We start from the raw sequence: 25,479 nt of genomic DNA on the forward strand, positions 1-25,479 counted from the left end.
TTGCTGAAACTCCTGTTCAGAGAAGAAGGCAGTGGTTAGTGCTGTTGTAACAAACTGGGTGTATGTTATGCTCTCATCTTGGCATTTCCTAAGTCAAACCATGAGTTCTTTGGTCACTATATCTATATCTATATCTATATCTATATCTATATCTATATCTATATCTATATCTATATCTATATCTATATCTATGTCATCTATATATCTATATATCTATATCTATATCTATCTATATCTATATCTATATCTATCTATCTATACCTGTACATACATATATATGTCTATGTCTATGTCTATGTCTATGTCTATGTATATGTCTATGTATATGTATATGTATATGTATAGATAGACAGAGGCATACATGGGGATGTCTCATTTGAGAAGTAAGCCACTTTAGGAGTTCTCTTGTGGACAGCCATGGCTACTGGAGCTTGTCAATCAGCTTAGCACTTGAATAGCAAGTTAGTTCAAATTTATTGTCAATTTCGCTCTCTGAAAACTCTGCCATATCCCACAAGCTTGACTCTTAGGATCTCTGAGGACTAACGGCTACGGCTAGCTGTGGGCCCTTTCCATTGAGCCTAGACCTTGCCTTTGTAGTTTCTGTCTTTCAACCATAGCCTAAGGTAGCAGGTTCAGTGTCCTAAGTGTCGTCAGTCTTAGATTTGCTTTACCAGCTGGAACTTGACCTTTGATTTCGGCCAGTATGGTACAAAAGCTGGTCCATGATAGACCTTCTGTTCTCAGGCAGTGCCTAAGGTGATTCTTTACATTGGGTCGATCATTACCTTTGCTAGTCTTGGAATTCTGCAGCAAGGAATGATGCAAGTGTATTTAGGATCAGCCCCCATAATGGTTTACTAGTTCAGCCTCTGGCTGCCATCTTAATTAGCTGTGTGACATTGACCTCTTCTGTGCCTCATTGCCCTCACTTATATAATGTCTAGTGTACAGGATTTACATGAGAACAAAATGAATTAGTGCACATGAAAGACTTAGAACCCTGTCTGTCACAGGCTAAGCCCTGTGGGACAGCCAGTTTATAGGTCTTGACATTAAAAAAAAAGAGATTTCTTTTTATTTTTTGTGTTTGAGTATTTGTTTGCAAATATGTATGTGTACCACACGCTTGCCTGTGTTACTGATAGCCCAGAAGAGGGATTTAGATTCCCCTAGAGCTGGAGTTACAGGTGGTTGTTTGTAAGCCCCCTGATTTGGTACTGGGAATTGAAATCCGGACCTTCTGAAGGAGTAACAGTTCCTCTTGATGGTTGAACAGCTTCTCCAGCTCCACTCTTGACATTTTGTCCACCTCTTCCAGGCTCTGGTCTCTTCTCAGAGTGGTTGAACTCATTGTGCCTTATGTTGACAAGGGCGTTGAGCTCAGTCCTCCTGACCATCAGCGATCAGATGTAGGGAACCAACGTAAGACTGACTGACACCAGAAACTTATGTCACATAGGAAGGCTCCCTCAGAAGCCAGAGTAGATGCTTCAGAAAAGGGAAAGACATTAGAGACATTTTAAATCCTACCTCAGGTAGTTCTCAACGCTACTTACTGACACAGTCCTCCAAATGCAGCATCATAAAAAGGAATTTCAGTGTGGGGGACCTCGGTGAGGGTGTGACTGAGGTAGCGCAAAAATCCCAGGAAAAATGGATTCCAAGAAGACAAGGGACAAGAGCCAAGAAAGGATGAGGTCTGGGCATCTACCTTTCCCCTGACCTGTTGGGGGAAAAATGACATACCAGAATTGTCCTTTAACTAAAAGCAAAGGTGTTCACTGGGTCACTGTTTAGAACTCCATACTAGTCAGTTACTGGCCCTTGAGGATAGCAGCCTCAGGAGCAAGCTGGCCATCCTGGGGTAAACATTGCCACGGGGAATTTGTAAGCCTCGGGCAGCCAGTATTCACTGCTGCTGTGGTTTGAGAACACCAGTCTGATAAGGCTATCCACAGACCACCAATGGCTTCCACTATCCCCAAAACAGTGTTGAGAATGTCTGGTATTTATTGAATATGTATTCCACTAGTTCCACTTTGACACTGCTTTTGTTTTCCACACACAGTGTATTTGGTGCCGAGAAGAAAAGGTTTGCAAAAAGTACTGTTTTCCATATTCTGACTGTAAATTCAGTTCTATGTTCTGGGCGAACTGTAATGGTGAGTTCTCCTTTAAATGTTGGTGACTTCCTTCGAATTGGCTTGCAAGTGGGTAGAACCTCCTCTCGTTACACTCGAAGGATTTTTAAACGACTAGATCTGCTAGAGAATTTGGTAAAATTCTCTAGTCCAGAGCTCTAATTCACTACTGTCCTCTGGTCTAAGCTCATTGGTGTGCTGGGGGGCGGGGGTGATGGAAGTTGAGTCAGGTAGGCTTCTTGCCCTAATACTTGATAGTTTAGATTCATTTGTAAGAATGTCTGTTGTAGGATACTCATAACAGTATGATATTGTTAAAGGATGTTTGTGTTCTAATGTTCTAATGAATTCTGACAGAGTGTATGTGTATATGTGATCACGTGTGTGTGTGTGTGTGTGTGTGTGTGTGTGTGTGTGTGTGTATGTACATGCTAGTTCTGAAATGGACATGTAGTGAGCCCAGTGGTGTTACTGTAACATATTTCCTCAGCTAATGTAGTCTGTATAGAGAATTATCCCTAAGAATAGTGACTCCTTAAGACCACAAATATCATTTACCAAAAGGAATCTTTACATTTGAAATGTCAAATTTGGGCGTATGATAGGGTAGTTAACAAAGCAGAGAAAAAAAGTTCTAATATTTTTTAATGAAATTTCCAGAGAATCCCCCAAACAGGTGATTTTTTCCAAGAGAACGTTACTTTCATGAGAAAATTCCATCTATCAAACAGTTGTCTCGTATTTTTTTTCTCAATTGAAGTGAAACTATATGATTCTGCCCTGAATCCATGTTTGTTTCAGATCGTATAGATCTGCTTAAGTCATCTGTCTTTGCACCTTGTAGAGAACGACTTTGCATTCAGTCTGAACAGAAACTCTGATCTTGTAACTGATGTTTTCCCTTCTAGCTCCTTTCACCGTACACTAGGTTAATCAATTATCTAGTCCGAAGGGGGTGGTGTTCACCAGACTTAGAGATCGGCTTTCCCAGCCATGGTGGTCTGTGACTGATAATAAAAAGGCTGGCGGGGCTGGGGATTTAGCTCAGTGGTAGAGCGCTTACCTAGGAAGCACAAGGCCCTGGGTTCGGTCCCCAGCTCCGAAAAAAAAGAACCAAAAAAAAAAAAAAAAAAAAAAAAAAAAAGGCTGGCACCCCTACGACAAGCCGCCCTGTGCTGTCTGCACTCAACTCCACTGCACTCAACTCCACGGCAGTCTGAGGCACCCGCTTCCTTACCTGGTGAGAAAGCCCCAGAAGTTACATAGAAGGCAAAATGAAGAGAGGAAAAATGGTGCAAAGATTTGTTTACTTCTTCTAAAACCTAGATGAATCTCACAGCGGCAATCGCTGTGTTAATGGTCGTCTTACTAGAACATTCGGTAAGTGGTGTTGTAGCCTTATGTTCAACAGTGATCTGTGAGTGTACAGCCAAGAGCGAAGGCTGCACAAAACTAGAAAAGTTACAAAAAAAAAAAAAAGAAAAAATTTTGATCGGCTATTAAAATATGTATGTCTTCTTCAATTTCAGTTGACCTGTTTGGACTCGTGATGCTGATACTGATTGTAGTATTAGTAATAGCGTTCTTCTGGTATTGCCTCGCCTACTACTTCTACATGCAAGAGTATGTCGTTTTATTCTCCCTAAGAATCCACTTTGGGGTGATTGCATTAAAGCATACTAGGATAGTTATCAGGAAGTGTCTAAGAGGGACATCGAAGGCTTCTGTGATAACCCCTGCTACCCCCTCACCCCACCCTGTCCCCGCCCCCAAAATAACACCCTACACAGGAATCCATCAAAGCGGACTCTTAAAAATTGTGGTAAGGAGGCAGAAGTGTAGCTCTCCACAACTGATGGCTTCTGTTGGGGATGCAGGTGGGGAAGGATTCGGTTTTCTTTAAGGGGCTGGCCCCTGGGAGTTTGACCTTGTTCCAGTGTGTATATGGACAACACTAACTCGTCCTCTTCTGCTCTTCCTCCCTTCCTCCTCCTCTTCTTTCCCTCCTCCTCCCTGTCCTCCTCTCTTCCGCCTACCCCTTCTCTTTCTTCTACTCTTCCTCCTCTTCCCGTTCCTCCTCCCCCCTTTTTATTTTTCTGGGTGATGAGAAGGGAGGCCACAAAGCTGGGGAGTTGAACCTGAGAAGACTGGAAAGTCAATGGGATTGGGGTGAATGATGTGAAATTCCCAAATAATCAATAAAAATATTATGTTGGAAAAAAGAGAAAATACTTTATCCATATGGTAAGGAAACATTAAAACGAACATGCAATCTTATGAGATGAGAAGACAGAATAACTTATTTTCCTGTCCTACTCCCACCTCTAGCTTGTCCTTTGCAGAAGCCATCTTTTAGTGGCTGTTGGTGACTCTGTTGATGATCTCCACATAGATCAACTAGATGACTGAATGCCTCCTACCACACTGACGTCACCCCTTAACCTTAGCTCCCCATCAGGAAGACTGGAAACTTTGTCTTGTGTTGTTCTTATAATCTCTCTTGTTTTGCTATTCTGCTATTTTATATATTATTGCGTGATGTTTAATTATTTTTCATTAGTGTCATCAGTAACCTGATTAGTATCTTGCTTATGTTTAGGAATTTACTTAGTGCTTTCCTCTTTCTCTTCTTATTTAAGATACAAACTTTGATTGCCAGGAGTGGTAGTGTTCTTCTTTAACCTTAGCATCCCGGGCCAGGGGTAGGGACATCTCTGAATCGGAGACCAGTCTGATCTACATAGAGAGCTGTGCCTCAAATTTTTTTTGACTCCCTATACTTATTGTCACTTCTGCTCTTTTTCCTTGAGACCCCCGGTTCTGTAAGCTTTCTCAATCATTTGACTTTATGTACTTGGCAGTTTCGATCTTGAGTTTTTAATTACATCGCAGGATGCTCACTTTTTAAGTCTAAAACTTTTAACTATTCAGGAGACTAAGACACAACTGTATAAATATTCTACACAAACTCAAAGTGGAAGTAGGAAATAGAATTCTGTGCCACCAATCCATGTTTCTTGAAGGAGAATTATCAATGGCCAAGTGATTGGGATTCTCTTTCTTTACAACCACTTCTTTTTTTTTTTTTTTTTTTTTTTGTTCTTTTTTTTTTTTCGGAGCTGGGGACCGAACCCAGGGCCTTGCGCTTCCTAGGTAAGCGCTCTACCACTGAGCTAAATCCCCAGCCCCTTACAACCACTTCTTAAATCCTTACCATGATTAGCTTGCTTCACATATGCCCTGTGTCTTTCTTAATCTACCCTTGTATTTCCAGGAATTTACTTCCCACCTCGGATTTTCAAAATACCTTCATTATTTCTTGTTACTAAAACATGCACCAAAGCATGGTGGCATATGCTTTTGATCCTAGCGCTGGGGAGGTGCAGGTAGAGCTATGTGTATTTGAGGCCCAGCCTGATCTACAGAGCAAGTTCCAGGATAGCCAGAACTACATAGAGAGACCCTGTCTTAAGAAACCAAAAAAAAAAAAAATTATTCTAACCATTTAACTTTATTTTTCATAAAATATTTTTTCCTATAGTCACTCTTCTGCACCTCTCCCGACATCCTATTCTGAATTTTTAATTAAGTTGGCATACACACGACGATTCACTATAACTTTTTGATAAGACTTTGTTCTTACTCTTCCGCCCCCTCTCCTTCGTCTCCCTTACCCTACTCCCTTCCCCCACTCTTCCATGTTTCCAGTAGGCCTCAGTTGTGTTCTCAACAACACCCTACTGCAAATCACAAAAAAGTTTCTTTTCATAGCTTACGGAGGAGAATATTTTGATTTCATGTCTTCCTTTTAGACTCCCCCTTTTTTCTTTCCTGTAGAATGGTGTCTTTTTCCAAAGGGGCTTTGCAGAGTTTGAAAAGTAAACATATAGTTCATAGTCACTTACCAATTTGTCTTTTTCCCTCTCTTTCATAGCCTAGTGTTTCCTTTGTCAGACTGTATGCCTTTTATAAGAAGAACCATTCGATAAGATAGGTAGATGCAGGTCTGAATAGATGCACATGGTTAGGCTTATCTGCATGTAAATATATATACAATTGTCAGAGCATGCTTACAAATCTTTTAAAAATATGTAAACATATTAATGCATGTAATATTAAATGTACATATATTTTTAGAATATATGTCATATATATATTATAGTTGACTTGTTTAGCATCTCTACTTTGTCTAGAAAATGATATTTTTTCTGATATCAGGGGTTCCTCTCCTTATTAACATACCAGTTCAAGACAGAGTAAGGTGTTCATATTCCTTTCCCTCAAGCAACAGAGCAGTTAAGAGAACTCATGAGGCCCAGTGCGTGCATGGCAAGAGACTATTGTTTTATATTTTGAAAAAGATTGTGGTATATTATGTCATTATTTATGTGTAGTTATTAGAAACAAAAAAGCAAAGGACACCTATGAGAGTAGAGGCCTTAGCGGAAACCACTGCTGAAGCTTCTTTTAGTGAATTTTTTTTTAAATTGTAAACGTGCTCTAACAATTGCATTTAGTTCTGATTTAACTTAGTCCATCTTCATTTTAAATTTCTCGTGTGGACGTTCTCCACCTCTGTTAACTGAGTGGGCACAGGACTTACAGGAGGATTTTATTCGATCAAGGAGACGTTCTTGATAATCCAATCATCCTTCTTAGGTTCCAGTGCATCACTGGATGGTGGCACAGTGTCTAGCATGCATAGGGCCCTGGGTTCAAGTCACAACACTGAAGAGGAATTCTTATAGAAACATGGGTCTTTATTTTAAAAATGTTTATTATTTCACTCGATATAATTTTGTTAGTATATAAAAATTGAAAGACTTTAAATGTTTTGAATATTAATAAAATATCGATATTTGATATACTTGGTGTTTTCTTGAGTACGTCTATTCTTTGTCAGAAGAATGATCTGTTAGGCACTATGTGTCTCTGTCGCCAGAGATATAATTATGAAAAGACCAATACTTTGCCTTCATGTGGGATGGAGATGAGCGAAGAAACAATTGTTGGTTTTATTGTTCATTGATTTTTTTTAGACGGAACTCCATTTAATGCTGTTGTATTTTTCTTAATAAAATGTACCAATTCTCCTGATGAGTAGATGAAAGAATTCAAGTTTGTAAAGTGAAGGTGCTAACAAATTATTTGACTATAATTAATTCTATATAATGAATTAAGACCATTTTAACTGTAACCATTCTTAAACTTACGGTATATTCACCATCCTTTTGAACAGGCGGATGGCCTTTTATTATGCACGAAATGGACAAGTTCCCGATTACAACTGGAATGCTACCGGCAAGTGCTCTTATCGGTTCAGTAGGCTCCCCTAGGCTTTTTCAGTGACTGACAACCAGAAGTCATGCTCTCCCTCTCCACCACAGAGTTAAAGTTCCCATGGGAAACACCACAGCAGATTTTACTCCCATTTTGAAATACACTTCTATATCCTCAGTAGTTAGGTTGGGATTCGCAAGAACAGTAATTGTAGTATTTGGGACTATTGGAGTCCCGGATTTACTTGGGGATTTAATTACTTCCCTTTCCCCTTACGTCCCACTTAACTGAGAGGAATCGTCAAGGTCGTTCCCTTCATCTCACCGAGTTCTCTAGGCCACCCAGTGTCCAAATCTCTGGCTTCTCCAAGCTTTTCTTCAGCTGTTCCCTCACAGAGGGCTCAAAGTGTGGCTTCTCTGGTTGGTGACCTTTGTTTATACGGGATGGAGAATAAACAAGTTTCTGGTCTGTGGGGTAGGAAAATATGGAGCTTAGACGATGCTGGCTAGACGCAGTGCTTCTCACAAAGGAGCGGGAGAGCGGTCGCGCACTCCGGCCCACGCTGTATTCCTAGAAAATGGATCCGGATGATTTCCTGGCTTACAGAGTCACTGAGTGTCCAAAGATTTTCTGTCATCGAGGACAACTAGCCTTGTGGTTTCCTCAAACATTTAGCCCTTTCTTCTTCGTCAGATTTCCACCCAGGCTAATGACATCTTGTATTTCTTGATCCCTAAATATTAAAATAGCAGGAACATTAAAATCACAGCACACAAATCCTTAATGTACTTTCGACATATATGTACATTTTATGGTTAACGTTTTAAAGCTTGAAACTTTAATGCTTTTAGCAAATTTTGTGAAAAGTGTATTTTAAAAGGCGGATTTATTTTCTTTTTCTATAGGGTATTACTGATAAATAGCTGACAAGGCAGATCTTCCACAGGGCGAAGGTGAATGTTCTTCCATGGTAAGGTTCTCAGTAACAACACAGGAAGTACTTGAAGTTTGCATAAAATAGCTCTCCAGGGATATATAATTAGAATTACTGAGAAAGAAACACAGACTCTGTAAATTCTATGGACAAATCTCAGTCCCTGAATGCAGAACGCATCCATCGGAAATGGAGATACAGGCGTTTCTGAGTCAGGCTTCTCTTCTCGGCAGGACCCAGACTAGCTAAAGGGACACCTGTAAAGGATGTCTTTTTGCAAAACCAGCTCTTGCTTTGTGGATCTTTCTTTTTTTGTTTTCCCTGGCTTGTGTTTAATTTACTTCCATTTCGGCCTTTATGATGCCCCGCCTACTCCATGCTTGCTTCTTTCTTTTTCCTCAGGAGTAACCTCGTGGTTTATTCTTGATGACTCCTTTTTCTAGCCATGGTCACTCATTGCCATTAACTTTTCTCTTAGAACGGACCCTACATGTTTCTGCATTTTTCTCTTTGATGTCTTCGATCTGCTATTGTTCAGGAACATGTTGCTTAATTTTCTCATACTTTTGAGGGTTTTTTTCCTGATTTTTAGTTTCATAATATTATGATCAGAAAAGATAATTGACATGATAATTTTTTTAATTTGGTAAGTTTCATTTAGTTCCGAAACATAATTATCCTGGCAAACGATTCATGGGTTCTTGACCATGTCTGTTCTGTTGCTACCATTCTGTGTATGTCTGCATAGTCTAAAATATTATTCAAACCCCACATTTTCTTATTAATTTTCTGTATACATAATCTATACACTGCTGAAACCGGGATATTGAAATTCCCTCTTATTTTTCTTTCACTTCTCATTTATTTAATATTTGTTTGCATTTTCAGATGTGTCAATGATGGATGCGTATGTATTCATGGTTCTTACATTTTCCTGGTGAATTAACTCTTTTGTCACTAGATAGTTACCATAAAAGGACACTAATAAAGATAACATCGATTATCATGAAATAAATATAACAATTTCTGCAATCAAAAGGCATCCAATAGAGGAGAGGCCTTGGGTCCTGTGAAGGCTCGATGCCCCAGTGTAGAGGAACGCCAGGGTAGGGAGGCAGGTGGGAATAGGTGTGTGGGTGGGGGAAACACCCTCATAGAAGCAGGGGGAGAGGGGATGGGACAGAGGGTTTCTGGAGGGGAAATCTGGAAAGGAGATAACATTTGAAATGTAAAGAGAAGGGGGTTGGGGATTTAGCTCAGTGGTAGAGCGCTTGCCTAGGAAGTGCAAGGCCCTGGGTTCGGTCCCCAGCTCCGGAAAAAAAAAAAAAAAAGAACCAAAAAAAAAAAAAAAGAAATGTAAAGAGAAAATATCCAATAAAAGAAAAGGGGGGAAAAGGGCACTTAATCGATTTAAAAACAACCCCAGCTATATGCTGTCCACAAGAAACCCATTTCCTTCTTAAGAGATACATGAGCATGTGGTGAAAGACATTCTATGCAAACAGAAATTGAGAAAGACGTTAGTCCTAGCATTGAATACACTGGGTGCGGGGGTCATATGTCTGAATTCCAGTTTTTGGAAGATAGAGGTAGGATCAGAACTCATCCTTATCTACACAGTGATTTTAAGTCCAAATATAAAATACAGGAGACCCTCAACCCCATCAAAATAAAGCATTGTAAGAAGCGACAAAGATGTTAACATGTGTTATTTCAAAAGTCTATCTTTATATCAGTAATATGAGATGGAATCGTTTTCATGGTATGATTTCTATTCACATTTTAGTAAAAAAAAAACACATACAAAAACATATATAGCGTTCCCGTGCACTCCCTGAAAACACCAGAGGTGAGTAATAGTGTTTTCCGCTATAATTTTTACTTTATCATTTGATACATGGTCCCCCCGCCCCTCTTAATCAGAAATGTGTGGTTTTAGCTAGACTGGCTGGCCTGTGGGTCCCTAGGCTCTGCCTGCCTCTGCTTGTGCAGCCAGCATTTTCCAACTAAGCCATCTCCACACCCTTTGGTATTTCTTTGTATATGCATTCACTGGCATTCATTTATCTGTTGATCATTTCCTGGTACCATGATAGTCACACTGTGAAGTCCCATGAGTGATCTAAAGGTATTGTTGGAATTAAATTCTACCATACGTTATTCTTCTTGTTTCTATTTTTGTTAATTTTAACTTCAAGTATAATAAGTACTTATATTCTTCCAATGCTATTTCACAAAATTAAGTGTATAGTCTCTGGGAACCACCATTCAGTAGCTCTGAGATACTATGTACAAAGCTAATCATGAATCAACAGTCTCTTTTTAAGAATTGCTTCACTTTGGTTTCTTTCTCGCTTCTATTCTTTCCCTTTTCCCACTTTCTTCCTTGTTGCACCCCCATTTTTCTTCCATCCCCCTCTCTTTTCCACCGTATCCTCCCCCAAAGTTTGCTGAACAAGCTTTATTTTAACTTAGTCTTAAGAGTTTAAAATGCATCTCTCATTCTTCCTGTTTGTGCAGGGACTCTTTGTTTTGAATCAAATGGTACCGGATGACAGAAGATTGTTAATTATACTAACTAGATTTATAATTACTTAAAATTACATAACTAAAATATAACTAAATAACCAGAAACACCCACCCACTCTAATGTGCGGACTTATGAGATAGACAGTTCTCAAACGATGAACCACAAGTGTCCAACAAACTAACGGAAAAGCGTTCATCCTTAACAGCCGTCAAGGAAATACAAATTAAAATGGACGAGATTGGAGCAGAGAGGCTGGAAATGCTTAAGAAAGCAAATGGCAGTGGATTCTGGGAGGGTGATTGTGGGACTGTAAACTGGACCAACCATCATGAAAACCAAGATGGTGGGCCCTAAGAGACTAAACATAGGACTGCTCTACCATCCAGCTGAAAAGTACATTCAAACGAATCTTGGTCGTCTGCACTCTCTACTCCCTCCCTCAACAAATGAATAAAGAAACTGTGGAATATGTCCCCTTATGTCCTGTTACCAGTAGACACGTGCTGCTCCCAATCTTGGTCAGACAAGCTTCTTACTGCAGAAGATAACGTCAAACCGCTGAGTATAAGTGACTACAGATGCTCAGCTGTGCATGAGGCATCTATACCAAACTCTTATCAAGGCTCAGGGAACATCATGGACTCGGAAGCCTCTCTCTCTCTCTCTCTCTCTTTGTGTGTGTGTGTGTGTGTGTGTGTGTGTGTGTGTGTGTGTGTGTGTGTGTGTGGTAGAGGATGGGAATGAGTGCTGTGAAATGTCTTCTGGACATGACATAACTCTTGCAGACAGGAGCCTAAAGTAGCCATGGCTACTCATACAAGATCTGAACAAGATCAAGCCAGTTCAAAATTTCAGCATGGGAGGGTCCCTAGCATCCCACCCCTATCTGAGAGCCTAGGAGCAATTAATGACTCCACAGGAAAGGGGATTCCTTTTCCCTTGAGGGGCCGGACAACTGGTAGGTTGCTCACATGCCGGTGGATGACCCTGCATCTGTGTGCATAGGACCAGCACTACTTGGATCATATTTATATATGAGGGAAGCATACTGTGGAGGTCCGGGGGAGCCTGAGGGAGGGGTGGAGATCATCAGAATATATTCTGTAGACGCATGAAATATTCCCAAAACGAAACTGTGGAATACAGGTACAATGCGGTTGTATTCAGCCATGTGCAACAAAATTAGGTGATTTTTTTTTCCTGAAAAGTAGGTGGGAGGGGAAAAATCTTTGTATTAATAAAAATAAGGCAGTTTCAACAAGACAATTACTGTGTGTGTTCTCGGGTTTTTGGATCCTGGATTGTATACATATACATTAAATCTGTCTATACAGTAACAAGAAAGGGTGGAGGTAGAAGAGTGGGGGAAGGAAACCGTAAGGGAGGAAAGAAAAGGAAGAACGTGGTGAAATAGGAATATGGGAGCGTGCAGGATATCCTTGAAATTGTCCTCCGGAAACATATCGCCAATAAAAATAAATAATTTAAAAATGCCATTGCGGGAGAACAAAGCTGGGGCAGAAAAGTCCTCTAGAGTTCCCCTTAAACCACCATGGAAAGAGTTCTAAATGTATCATAGGGAAGGCATAACTTTAAGTACTTTTGATTAGGTATTTTGTTGAAATAGTAAATCGCTCTTAAAAATCACACCCGGAGTCACTCCACACGCTGTGGGCAAAGGAAGACATCCGGAGGCCTGCTAGCAGTATGGACTGCCCACAACAGGAAGTCACTACGATGTGCAAGTGTGTGGTGGGCAGATGGGAGAGAAAGCGAAGCGAAACAGTTTGAGCGTTAGGAAGAGAGGAGGAACTGCAGATGCAAGGCTGGAAAGGAGTAGCCAGTCCCACTGTCTGAAGTTATGATGAAGCCCCAACCTGTGCTCCACAGAGGGCCAAGTCTGGGTCCATAGCCATGCACTAACAAGGGTCTATTCTGTCTGTGGTTCATGTTACTACTAGAGAACACGTGGTCATCCCTGGTCTGGGCTGCCGCCTGGGACCACGTAGATACCCACGGGTGCCAAGCTGGTCCTGCAGTCACTGGCTGGACATTCTAAAGAGCTGGCCTCTCCTTTCACCATCTGCCGCACTCCAGAGAATAGGCCTTACACCTTGGTTGGCAGAACAGTAAGAGCTGGCCGTGGTGGCGAGGGCACAGGTAAGCCGGCTGTTGGATCACACCCTGCCATGGGGTAGCCTGTGCCTGAGGGAGATGCCCTCCCCTGTTCCCCGCTGAGGCAGTGGAAGCGCTGGCTTAGAGGTCCTAAGAGCAAGGGAGCTGGTTCTACCTCTTGCTGGTTGCAGAACTTGGTAAGCTAGCTGGGCGGTGCTGGAGAGCTCGCCCTGGTGGCGCAGGTGCAGAAGAGCTGGTGGGCTGACCAACTCAGCTACCAGATCCAGGGCGCTGAGTTGGCCCATCCCTAAATCCGCCCCTTCAGTGAACTGCTGGAGCATGTGAAAGGGCCGGTCCTGCAGATCCAAAGCTGCAGGATCCCCATGACACAGGCAACAACAAGATATCTGAGAAGACTCCTGTATTGATAGTGAGTGTAGCAGAATCCAGAGGCCTCGAACTGGATTCATTGCAGTGAACATTTGCAAGTAACGATGTGGGGACAAAAGGGTATACTGTGGGACAAACAGCTTCCACGACGAGATGTCTATGATTTGGTTCTTTTTTTTTTTCCCTTTTGAGGGGGGTAGGCCGCAAGGGCAGGGGGCAGATATGAAAGGATGAGTGGGATTGGAATGCATGCTGTAAAACTTACAAATAATAAAAGGTTAAAAAATTATACCAGGTACTTACAAACTGTGGAAATACATATAAGGGAATATTTTTGAAAGCTTGGACTAAGCCATTGAGACGTACAAATTTAAGAACTAGCCATGTAATTTCTTTTTGTTGGTAAATTTAAAGGAAAGGATGAACTCTATTGAGGAAAAATGCATTGACCTAGCAATGTAGGAAGCAGGGCTAGGAGGAGGGTGGAGAATAAAGAGGCAGAAAGACAAGGTGTTGGGGTGGAGAGCACGGTAAGAGAGGAGCAGAGCTGGAACAGCCAGGCTAAGTGCTGCTCTCCCCAAGGAGGTCAAAGGCCTGCAAGGTTTTAGTTAAGGCGCCATCAGGAGAAGCACAGACAGAAACAGACTCGGGTAGAGGGAAGAGTTGAACTGCCATATAGACAAGAAGGGGGTCGGGGAGAACAAATCATAGGCCTAGAACCCATAAGGCCTTTAGATGTGGTATGCAGTACACAGACTGACTGGGGTCAGTGTGGGGTGATGTCATTATGCAGGTGAAGGCAGGTACAAGATAGAACGAGGCCTGTCATTGGACAAGAAGAAAGGATGGGTGGGAGAAAGGTTTTAGAGAGGAGGAGACTGGAGCGAGAGGAAGGAGAAGGAGCCAAGAGAACATGGAGGTGGATGTTAAGATTCCTCTCCGCACATCTACAGGTTGTTATGCAGTTGTTATGCATATTCTTAAGGGATGGATGTGTACAGGGCTTTGTATGTTTAGGTGGGCAATTATATCTTATCAATTGAATCGGAGGTTATTGTGTTGTGTGTTCTCTCATGTGGCAATTTAATCAAAGAGAATGTGCGCTGACTGGAGACCCTGGGCCACCATGGAATTGGGATGTGTGTGTCTGGCATGGTGGCAACCCGTCTTGGGAACTAGATGGGTAGAGAGATTGCTGCCAGGCTCAGAGAGAAGCCATCGGCAGTGTGATATGGGATGGAGCAAAGCGGGTGAGAGGCTTTGCTGACTGAGATTAAGATTTCTTTCAGATATCTTGGGGCACTAGGGTGCTAGACCTAGTGTGGGGTAAAAGACAGCATTTTTTTTTATAATTTAACAGCAACAGGGTCAGTTTCCAAAATGGGTCTGGTATCTAGAGGAATGAATGCCTTGTCCCCAAAGGAGAACTACAAGCAATGTGGTATGGTCCCCACAGCAGCAGCAGACATTGATCTGGAAGAGCAGCCTGTGCTCTTAGCCCCTGAGCCATCCCTCCAACCTTAGAGTATTTTCTTAATTAGTGATTGATAGGGATTGCCCATTGTGTTGGGGCAAAGCCCATGTGGTTCTGGGTTCTACTAGAAAGCAGGCCGAGGAAGCAAGACAGTAAGCCTGCCTCTTCCATGACCTCTGCTTCAGCAACTTACTCCAGGTTTCTGCCCTGCTTGAATTCCTGTCCCTACTTCCTTTGATGACGAACAGTGCCGTGGAAATGTAAGCCAAGTAAACCCTTTCCTTCTAGGTTGCTTTGGTCATGGTGTTTCATCGCAACAGTAGAAACCTTAGCCAGGGCACTAGCCAAAGCTTTAAATTTCTTCCAGTTACCTTTTCATCATCATTGAGTTGACTTTTCTTTTCATTCAATCTCACACAGAAACTGGGCCACATCTGACCTTTTTAATATTCAAGTTTAATGAATTTTAGAACGGAGTTAATTGTTCCAGATACTAAAAAGGTAAATATACACCAACATGACATGGGAGGTTTACCAGGAAACGAAAAATATTTAAAATGGAGTGTTTTGGGCAAAGTAGATTAAAAACAAGATGAATGAATCAGAATGGAGAACAGAAGAGCATGTCCAGAAGGCATGGCGTTTCACCTAGAAAAATAAGAGGTGAAACTGGCTGACTGTCTCTATTAAAGGGCCAGTAAGTATTTTAGGCTTTTAATTAGATTTCTAATTCCTGACATATCTGCACTGCTGTGGTAGTGAGAAGACATCGTACACAATTCAAAAATGGATATGTGTCTGTGAGCCCATCAAGGTTTTAGTTTGTTCTGTTTTTTAAAAACACATGCAAGGTATATGTGCGAGCCATGATCTGTGGACACCTTGTTTAGACGACAAAAAAAAATGATCATTTAAATGTGATCTCATAACTTATTAATTTTACCTCGAAGTAGAATTGAGAGAAACCCTTTCCCATTTCCTTGGCTGTGTTTTGATAAACAAATGCTATGAAATTATATGCCGAGCATGCCAGAGCCTAATGAACAAATTGTGATTGAAAATCATGAAGAAAGACCTAACCTATTGTTTTCTCTGGTAGATGGTGCCAGTTAAAGGCATGGGGTGAGTGGCAGAATAACAATAGCCTTGTTAACGGGGCTCTGTAAATTAGATTATTATTGTCTGAAATGCTAGCTTTATGGTTAGCAGTAATAAAATGATTCTCCCTTACTCCACTCACCAGCTTCCTTCCTCCGTGTGAATGTTAATTACCCGTTTATAATGCATTGCAGGCTAGCTCTACTTACTCTGGGAGCTCTAGAAGCTAGCACTGTCATAACCAGCACTACGGTTTTAGAATCACTTATTTGGAAATAACTTGTTCAGTTTTTTCATCTGTATGTATGTGTATAAATTGTATACTGCGGTGTATATAAATTGTATGCATATAATCTTTAAAAAACAGTAGGGGTTTTCGAATCAAATTAATGGTCATTGGCAAAATTGAATAGCAATGTTCAAGCCATGTTAGGTTAAATGACGTGTCTATTTTAAGGACTTTTTCATTGCCTTCATAACGTAGTTCCTTCTGTGAGAACACAGTCTTTCTTAGCAGTCAGCCATACTAATTCCCATTAAACCTCTCCCCAGTTGTCTTCTTTACTAAAATTATTTTCTTCTATGAAATTAAAACCTGGTGGTTACTTCTGATTCTACATCTAAATTAATAATGAAAAATATTAATTTTAAATCTCTCACATTCTTCATCAGTTGTTTGCATATTAAAATGTTTACATAAACGATTTTATCCTATTAATGAAGGAGAATCCTAGAATCAGTGTTGGTAAGTTACACGAGGAAGTTACTAATACTGAGGCATCTAAAGTAGTTGTCCAATATCTCCAGGCCTTGATTTCTTACCTGAAATGGGGGTATAATAAGAATTGCTTTGCTAGAAAGGTGAGGGGCAATGTAAGAAAATCCCCTGGGATATAACGCACGGTTGGTGACTGGCAGCTTTGGGTCTGGGGACGAGCAAAGCATGGAACAAGTGCAGGGGAGAACCAGGCATGGTAAAAAGACAGGGGAGTAGCCAGGCATGGTACTGACTGCCACGGAATAGGAAGAACTCTGTCTAAGCCAGGAAGACCTCAGAGGGCCTTTGCTCCTACTGTTTTTTGTTTCGTTTGCTATTAAAGAGAATTGCTTAAACTACTGAACGAAAGGAGAAAATATTGAAAAAAGCTGTCTGAGAAATGAATGCCATACGTAAAGCACTGGTTTAGTTTCTGATTCATAGTAGGTGCTTTATAAATGACCCTACTTTTGCTCTCTGAACCTACTATACCACTGTGATTCTGTGAGAGCTTTTGCACATCAAAAGCCACTTAAAAAATCCCTCAAGGGAAATAAAACTCAAGGACAAGTTTATAGAGTACCAACTGTATTCTAGTAAGTTCCATGACTGAGATGTGGAGGTGTCCAAGGGATAAGTTAAAGGGTAGAGAATATGTACACCCGGGATCAGGTAGGGCTTAGAGCGGGCAGCCATGGCATCCCAGCTAAGCAAGGAAGGTCATAGCATATTGACAGGAAGACATTGCATCTGTGACCGGAGTGGGGGGTTGTAAGAAGAAGCAGAATGTGCTCTGAAAAGAGATTACACAGGAGCAAGTATAAGTCAGTTCTACCACTCACTTAAATTATAGGCACATGCAGGCTGGCAGCCCTTCTTGATTCATGTTTTGGACACTGTTCGAAGGGCTACATGCATATGAATCATTGAGTCCTCACAAGAGTCCCCTTAGGTAAACCCAGTATTAGCCACACTGTGCCTAGAGGGAAACTGAGCCCTTATCTATGTCGTCTTTCTGTAAAAGAGAAAATGGTAGCACTTTCTTCTGAATCTGCAGTACCCTCCTGGGGAACACAATATAGTCATGGCTCAGGGACCTGTTTTCAGATGCCTGATGACTCAGATAGGACAGCTCAGCCAATATCCATGGCACACGGCCTTGCCCATTGTCACACAGCTGGCCACTCTGCTTCCAGCACCTGTGCTGTCATTAATGGCACTGTGCTTTGAGAAAGGCACTTGGCCTTTATCTGCAGTAGATCTCAAAATCTACACCTTGGGGCTCAGGCCTTATTTTACAGGCAATGGCAGTATCCAACCTTTAATTTGAAAGAATGTGACAGTTCAAATGGGTAAAGGATAAAATAATCACATTTGTAAGAAGAGAGCGTGCTTTAATGCTGTTGCTGACAGGTGAGGGGAAGCAGGGAAGTTTTAGATTCTGTGTCAAGAGGAGAGGTTGAGGCAGGGAGAATAATTAAAAGGAGCCTTCCTGACATTAAAATGAGCACAAGAGAAAGACCAAATAAGGGTGTTAGAAATTTAGAGGTGAGGAAATGTTGCAGAAAATTCTTCAACCTAAATAAGCCCATGTGAAGAAAACACAACTCAGTTAATATGACCACAATCTGTGTGCCTAGATTGGGCAGAACTATCACGACACACTCTATTCCCCAGCTATACGATCCCTTATAACTTGTGGTTTCTAAGGGCAACATGCTTCAGTTCCATCTTCCTTCCACCACCTCCTCTCCTCCTCTCCCCTCTCTCCAACTCTTTAGCTCCACCCTCCCTTCCCTGCCCAATCACTGGTTCTCGACTTTATTTTACAAGTTAAAATGGGGGAGAAAGGTCTGATGAAGTCACCCGAATACGTGATTCATTCCTCATCCTAGGCAGCCCCTCTTGGGGAAGTGTAATTAGCATCAAATACGAACAGCATCAGGGCAACCCACAAGGAAAGATGTGAACCTGTTTAGAAGTAGTTCTTAGGGGTGATTTTAATCTCTGTCAGGATACCAGCAGTCCAGTTCAAAAGTGTCACCAAACACAAAGCAGCCACAGTGCAGATCCAGCAGAAACCACCAGGCCTCCACAGAATCGGCATGAGTCAGTGGGAGTGACCAGGACCAGCAGGAATGCCAGAAGTTCTTTGCTGTGCCTCTTTCTCAATGAAGTAAAGATCAGCTCAGATGCAAGACCAACAAAGAACTATGCAGCCAGTTATGCAAGCATGTTGTCACTATCCATTGAGTCCTATGTATACTCTCTCTAAACATCACATGTCCTCCCCTGGGTCTTGCCTCAGCAAGAATCTTCCACGTCAAGGATGTATTTGTTTTTTAAAGTTGTCCTCAGGTTCCTTAAAAATATTTCAGAATGGATTCAGATGGTTCCACATGATGTTTTGAAATAAGTCCCATCTATAGGCTGAGCAGTATGCAGGTTGGACAGACTGCCAAAGTCTAGAAACTTTAGCATTTCCATGGCTTCAGCATCTACCTCAGTGAGCAGCTGATCTAGGGCTGAGACTTCAGAAACATAATTGCCTCCCCTCTTTCCACTTTCTGTAGTTCACTAGAGATACCATAGCTCATAGAACTTCCCTGAACCCGCTTCACCATGCTGCAGAGCTTCTTACTAGGGGTAACACTATCTCTTCACACTTGTGGGTGTGGAGTCATTTCCCGGCCACATGTCGTACTTCTAGATGGCGACACAGGCCCATCACACTCCCAAGGACCATGATGGAGGGTCCCGGTAAAGAAGACAAAAGAATGAAATTCTTACACTGAATTTGTGGTAACAGAAAGATGTGCAAATTGAAACTTCAACAAGGACTTGGGGAGACTGGTTTGGACCTGGAGACAGTTAGGCTGTGCACCTACATGAAAAAGATACATATGCTGTCCTTGATGTGTGTGAGAATGCTTGTGGACTGTGCAGAGACATAAAGAATTAGACCGTGTCCTTCAGGACCCCTAATCTATAAGTGTGGAAAGAGGCAGCAGGGTCTGCTGAGGGGCTGGGAACTGGGAGGGGGGATTCTTAGAGTGTGTGAGTCAGCGTGGGGCTGAAGAGCACGTAGCTCAGGCAAGAGCTGTCCATACAGCCTGTTTCGTGGACTGCAGTAATGCTTTCAAACTATTCGTGTTTCAAGCTCCTAAGAAGCACCGTGCCAAATAATAGGTTCTATGGCAACTGAAAATAGACTAACTTCCTAGAGGGTCTCAAGTTACAGGGTGCATCCTGTGCACTAAGAGAATGGCAGTCATACACGGTAAGTGTTTTATCTTAAAACATGGTGGCTGCCTGAAGCATTGGGCAGTAAAGGAATCTAAGCCATGCCCAGGGTCTGTGTGAAGGAAGACTGTGGGCTGGCAATATGTGCCTAGAGGTGGTAGAATAGGGAACACGCCACCAAGTCACGCCTCCTCCTCTCTTTGGTGCTTCCTAAGGTACTGTTTGCACTCCAGAGTTGTATGATTGTTATTAGTACTTTTATACGTTTTTGACATTTGTGTGTGTATGTGTGTGTGTGTATGAGTGTGTGTGTATGAGTGTGTGTATATGAGTGTGTATATGAGTGTGTGTGTATGAGTGTGTGTGTATGAGTGCGTGTGTGTATGAGTGTATGAGTGTGTGTGTATGAGTGTGTGTATGAGTGTGTGTGTGAGTGTATGAGTGTGTGTGTATGAGTGTGTGTATATGAGTGTGTGTGTATGAGTGTGTGTGTGAGTGTATGAGTATGTGAGTGTATGAGTGTGTGTGAGTGTATGAGTATGTGTGTGTGTGAGTGTGTCTGTGTGTGTGAGTGTATGAGTATGTGTGTGTGTATGAGTGTGTGTGCGTATGAGAGTGTGTGTATGAGTGTGTGTGTGAGTGTATGAGTGTGTGTGTATGAGTGTGTGTATATGAGTGTGTGTGTATGAGTGTGTGTGTGAGTGTATGAGTATGTGAGTGTATGAGTGTGTGTGAGTGTATGAGTATGTGTGTGTGTGAGTGTGTCTGTGTGTGTGAGTGTATGAGTATGTGTGTGTGTATGAGTGTGTGTGCGTATGAGAGTGTGTGTATGAGTGTGTGTGTGTGTGAGTATATGAGTGTGTGTGAGTGTATGAGTATGTGTGTGTGAGTGTGTCTGTGTGTGTGAGTGTATGAGTATGTGTGTGTATGAGTGTGTGTGCGTATGAGAGTGTGTGTATGAGTGTGTGTGTGTGAGTATATGAGTGTGTGTGAGTGTATGAGTGTGTGTGTGTGCATTTACTTATTTAGGAAATTAGGGAGAAACTTCTAAGGGAGATGGTACGGGTGTGTAAGGAGAATTAAGGTAATTCCTTTCTACTGAAAGAGGAGAAAAGCTGTTTTTTCAGCTCCAGAAATTTCCCTGCAGAAAGCCGCAGGCAGGGACCACGAAAAACGAATACAGAGTTTGATTATTCACCAAGAGGATTCTCCCAGCCACATCAGTAAGTTCAAATACCCTTCTCCCTGCTCTCTATAAGTATGTGCAGTGTTTATTTTCTATTTTATTTTCAATTATCATAGCAAATACTTTTTTTAGCATTGAAATTTTTTTGCATAAATATTTTTGAAAATATGACTAACAAATAACTATTTTTTTTTGCATTTCGGGTTGAGAGCCTAGCCCTTCATGGCTAAGTCATCTTTCTCACTGTGGAATTAATTTTTATACTAAACGTTATGTATGTGTACACACATGTGTACGTGTGTGTGTGTGTGTGTGTGTTGGATGAGCATGTGTGCTCAGGTGTACATGGGTGTACATTTGCATGAGTGTGCATATGTAGAGGCCAGAGGTCAATGTTAGGAGTCTTCGTCTATCATCACATTGGTTTTTGAGACAGCACCCCCTGCTGAACCTGGAGCTCACTGTTTCAGCTACACTAGCTGGCCTTTGGAGTCTCAAGGATCTGCCTATCCTCTTGCCCCTTCCAACCACCAGCCCTGGGCTTAGGTGTGTGCCACTGTTTTTGATGGTGCAGGGAATTCTAAACCAGGTCGGCGTTCTTGCACACTAAGCAGTGTACCAGCCAAACCACCTTCCTAGCCCCAGTATTAATTTTTAAATATTTTTTTCCAGAATTTGAGAGCTGTGACCTTTTGTATTAACCCTGCTTCAGGAATGTATAGCAGCAGTCAGGTCTTCGTCAGAATACGAGGACCTTAAAGGCAAGAGTTGTGTTCTCTCTGTACCCTCAGCATTGATTGAACCCAAGCCTGGCCTCTGTTGAGTCTCCCTGGCTTTTCTTTTTCTCCCCTGCTGACGTTGTCAGAGTTTTCTTTCACTGCCCTGCTTAGGACAGTATGAGATTTTAATCGTGCCTGTCATCAAAAAGCTTCTATAATAGCTGGCAGTGGCGGCCGGAAGCAGTTAGGAAGTAAGAGGTAATACTAGAAAACAGGTCAACTGCACTTACCACAGTCATCTTCAAACCTTAACTCATTTTTGGTCTCTTTTTGTCTTACATTTCTCATGTTCTTTTAGTAGCTTTCCCTGTGTAGGCTTGTTCTCACTGTCTACTTTCTGATAAGGGCCCTTAAACCAGTTCCTCGTGTTCACTCATTAAAATCCTAATCTTTTTTCTCTCAGAGCTTAACTCAACTTTCCTCTTCATACAAATGAGCCTGGCCTCCCTGACCCACATATTTTTTTTTCTCTTGATTACCCAGCTCATGTTATCCCCCTCCCCCCTGGTATTCATGGCAGCATAGATACGACATTTTTCCTTGCAGAATATAGAACTCTCACTTTTCATGATGTCTTGAGCACACTATTAACTTTTCCAGGTCTCCATGTCCCTGCCTGTGAAGTCAGGAGTAAGACGGTTGCATGTCCACATGGTTGAGGTGGTAGACTGGTAACACACAAAGCAAGAAACATACTTTCTACACTCAGCATGTAATAATTTCGTCAGCGGCCCCTCCCAGACCCTGGCCTATACCTCTGCCTATTGATTTGAGTATCAATGATAAAACTGAGTAGATAGTGAGCTTGTTTTGCTGTGATTTTGATAAGAATAAAGGAAGCTGGCATGGGCTAGATCGGAGCAGGATGGAACTGATTGAGTAGCTACTGATTTTGTTTTTCTGTACATCAAGCATTAAGTATAGAACTTAGACAATACAGGAAAAACTCTATGCTGGGAGAGCAGATCATTTCTAGTGTGGATTTAAGGGAAAGAAAAAGATGCAAAGAAAGCTGTGTCATCCCTGGAGGACAAGAAGGGACAGAAATCAGGGGACCCTGGATAAGGTAGTCTACTTGAGATCATCAGGAAGGTGCCCCTGAAGGAGTGGGGCTTAATCAATGCCCAGAACGCCGCACACTTGTATCTTCTCATATCTGCAAAAATCTAGATTTTCAAAAATATATCAAAGTGAAATGAGACTGCTTGGAGGACTGTGGGAAAGAAGAGGGTACAATAAAAGGGGTAAACGTGAACAAAAATTGCTGTATATGTGTATGAAAAAAAATCTCATAATTAAAACTATTGCTATACATAAGTAATGCAATAATGAAAACACCCCAAACTATGAAATGGGGGTCAGCCAGAAGAGTAGGGGGAAGGGCATAGCAGACCACGTGGTTCAGAACTAAAGGTTGCCCTTGAGATAATAGGGAGGGTGATTTTTCATCTGGACTCGCACTGAGAACTATTTGGAAGCAGACATTTCAGGAAAAGCAAAGCCATGGGGTCATAGTTTAGAAGAGTTTCAGAGAGATCAGAAATCAGATAATGAGGTTGGGCAGTTGCCCTTGGAATTGGAGACATGGCGCTCAGGGGCAGCCATGGCTGTTTTGCTGCTGTGTGTCCATTGCATTGGAAACAGATGGCTTCTCTTTTGCCTTGTTGATTTTTTTTCTGGGAGTTTTATACTGAGTGTGCACTCAAACTTCAGGGTTGACTGGGTAAATCCTTCTGTCACTTAACTCCCTCCCTTTCATGTTGGCAGAAGGAAAAGAAATCATTCGCGTTCTCTTGGGTAGTTTAAGAGCCTTTACCTTCTCGATTTACTCCAGTGTGTGTGACTAATTGGACTTCACAACCATTGTGACCATGACCGTTTTCAAGTGATGAACTCTGGCTTGGAAAATACTACAATTCTACACAAGAAAAGAGAACGTGTTGCCTTGAACTTTTAAGCCTTCTGCTCAGAACACGCAACTTGAATTAACATGGCATTGTATGTGTCCAGTAATTACTGTGTCTTTTTTCTTTCAGGCTCCCATTGGGATTTTAACATCTACGAACTCTTCGAGAATAATTGAACATCAAAATTCTTTTAGGTTAAAGACTTTTAATTCTATTGAACTTTTTTTTGTAGAGTATTTTATTACTTGTCTACTAATTTTAGATTGGGTTGAACAAGATTTTGTCGTTATTTAAAAGATTTGGGTTTTCTTTTCTGTTTTGTTTTGTCTTTTAGTTTTGAGTAGTCTCCATCCAGATGCGTTTGCTAAGCTTTGCACTCTTGCTTCTGTATAGACAGTGTTATGGATGTCAGTTCCTGTATCAATCCCCACAGGATGGCTGCAACTTTGTTGGCTTCCTCAGGATCATGTCACGCACTATTTTCCCAATCATTATAGTGACAATAAATACTCTTTTCCTAATTTTGTTCACATTCATTTTTTTATAAAAGGGCTCTATTACTCAAAGCTTCCATCCAATAGTAAATTTTAAATAATTCATATAAAATTTTTATTAAGTCAATAATAGCCTTAAACACACACACACACACACACACACACACACACACACACACACGACTATACATGGGCTGACTCAGGCCTCCAACTGCGTATGTAGCAGAGGATGGCCTTGTTGGGGCATCAGGGGAAGCCCTTGGTCCTGCCAAGGTTGGACACCTAGTGCAGGGGAATGCTGGGAGATTTTAAAGGGGGTAGATGGGGGGAACACCCATATGGGGAGGGGATAGGGGGCTTATGGACAGGAAACCAGGAAAGGGAATAACATTTGAAATGCAAATAAAGAAATATATCCAATAAAAAATAAAATCAAGAATCATTTAAAGCACACATACATATATACACACATACATGCATACACACGCACACATATATATATACATATATATGTATATGTATATATTTCTTTTTCCAAAAGATAAGGTATGAGAGGTCTTCACAGTTTAGTATATTAGAGGATTTTCAATGGACTGGTACCATATCAGGTTAATGTCAATACTAAATAGTTTTTTCATTACCATTTGATAATACTCTGTTTATCCATTGACAGTTGCTTCATGAACATTGCCCACATTAGCAGTCACTTATTAGCTCTGAGAGTATTTGACGTGATGGCTTCCAGTAAACGCACTGTGTTTCGTGGAGTGGCAGTTGAACGAGCAACAGTCCTTTCTCCTGCTCCTCCTCCTTCCCTCAGTCCCACTGGACACAGAGGCTGAGATGTAGCTGACCACATCGTACGTCATCTTCCTCCGCTCAGCTATCCACCCTCTGTCTGTGTGTCTGAGTGGAGCTCCTCGCAGAGGTCACAGCTGGGCAGGGAGTCCCTCAGTGAGCATGGCTGTGCTCATAACCATCTGCTGGTCACTGGTGCCCTGTTATCTACATGAAGGTCACACGGAGCTCTTGTGCCTTGATAAACTTCTTCAGGGGGGCTCTCTCCTTTTACTCTTGCCTCATAGATGCTTGACAGAGGCCATAGTGACCAAGGTAGTCATGCCATGGACATACCTGGGAGGAGTGTA

The 25,479-nt window shown here is 41.8% G+C and overlaps 1 protein-coding gene across 3 annotated transcripts in view; it reads left to right on the top strand.

Annotated features, from left to right (window-relative positions):
* Pttg1ip2 (PTTG1IP family member 2) overlaps window positions 1-24,358 on the top strand; it is a 38,697-nt gene extending 14,339 nt beyond the window's left edge. The window contains exons 3-8 of one of the 3 annotated variants that reach the window (XR_015685218.1): window positions 2,072-2,165; window positions 3,674-3,767; window positions 7,384-7,445; window positions 8,330-8,394; window positions 23,967-24,031; window positions 24,231-24,358. Coding sequence is in view for 1 of the 3 variants with exons in the window: in NM_001447453.1 (NP_001434382.1) it covers window positions 2,072-2,165; window positions 3,674-3,767; window positions 7,384-7,445; window positions 8,330-8,340 (261 nt within the window). In the remaining 2 variants the exon portion in view is untranslated. Of the gene's footprint in view, window positions 1-2,071; window positions 2,166-3,673; window positions 3,768-7,383; window positions 7,446-8,329; window positions 8,395-9,246; window positions 9,397-23,966; window positions 24,032-24,230 lie in introns of those variants that run through there. The other 2 variants (XR_015685217.1, NM_001447453.1) reach the window with 2 other exon arrangements.
* The last annotated feature ends 1,121 nt before the right edge of the window (window positions 24,359-25,479 follow it).

This window comes from Rattus norvegicus, chromosome 4 (genome assembly GCF_021556685.1).
Source record: "Rattus norvegicus strain SHRSP/BbbUtx chromosome 4, alternate assembly SHRSP_T2T, whole genome shotgun sequence".
Taxonomy (NCBI): Eukaryota; Metazoa; Chordata; class Mammalia; order Rodentia; family Muridae; genus Rattus; species Rattus norvegicus.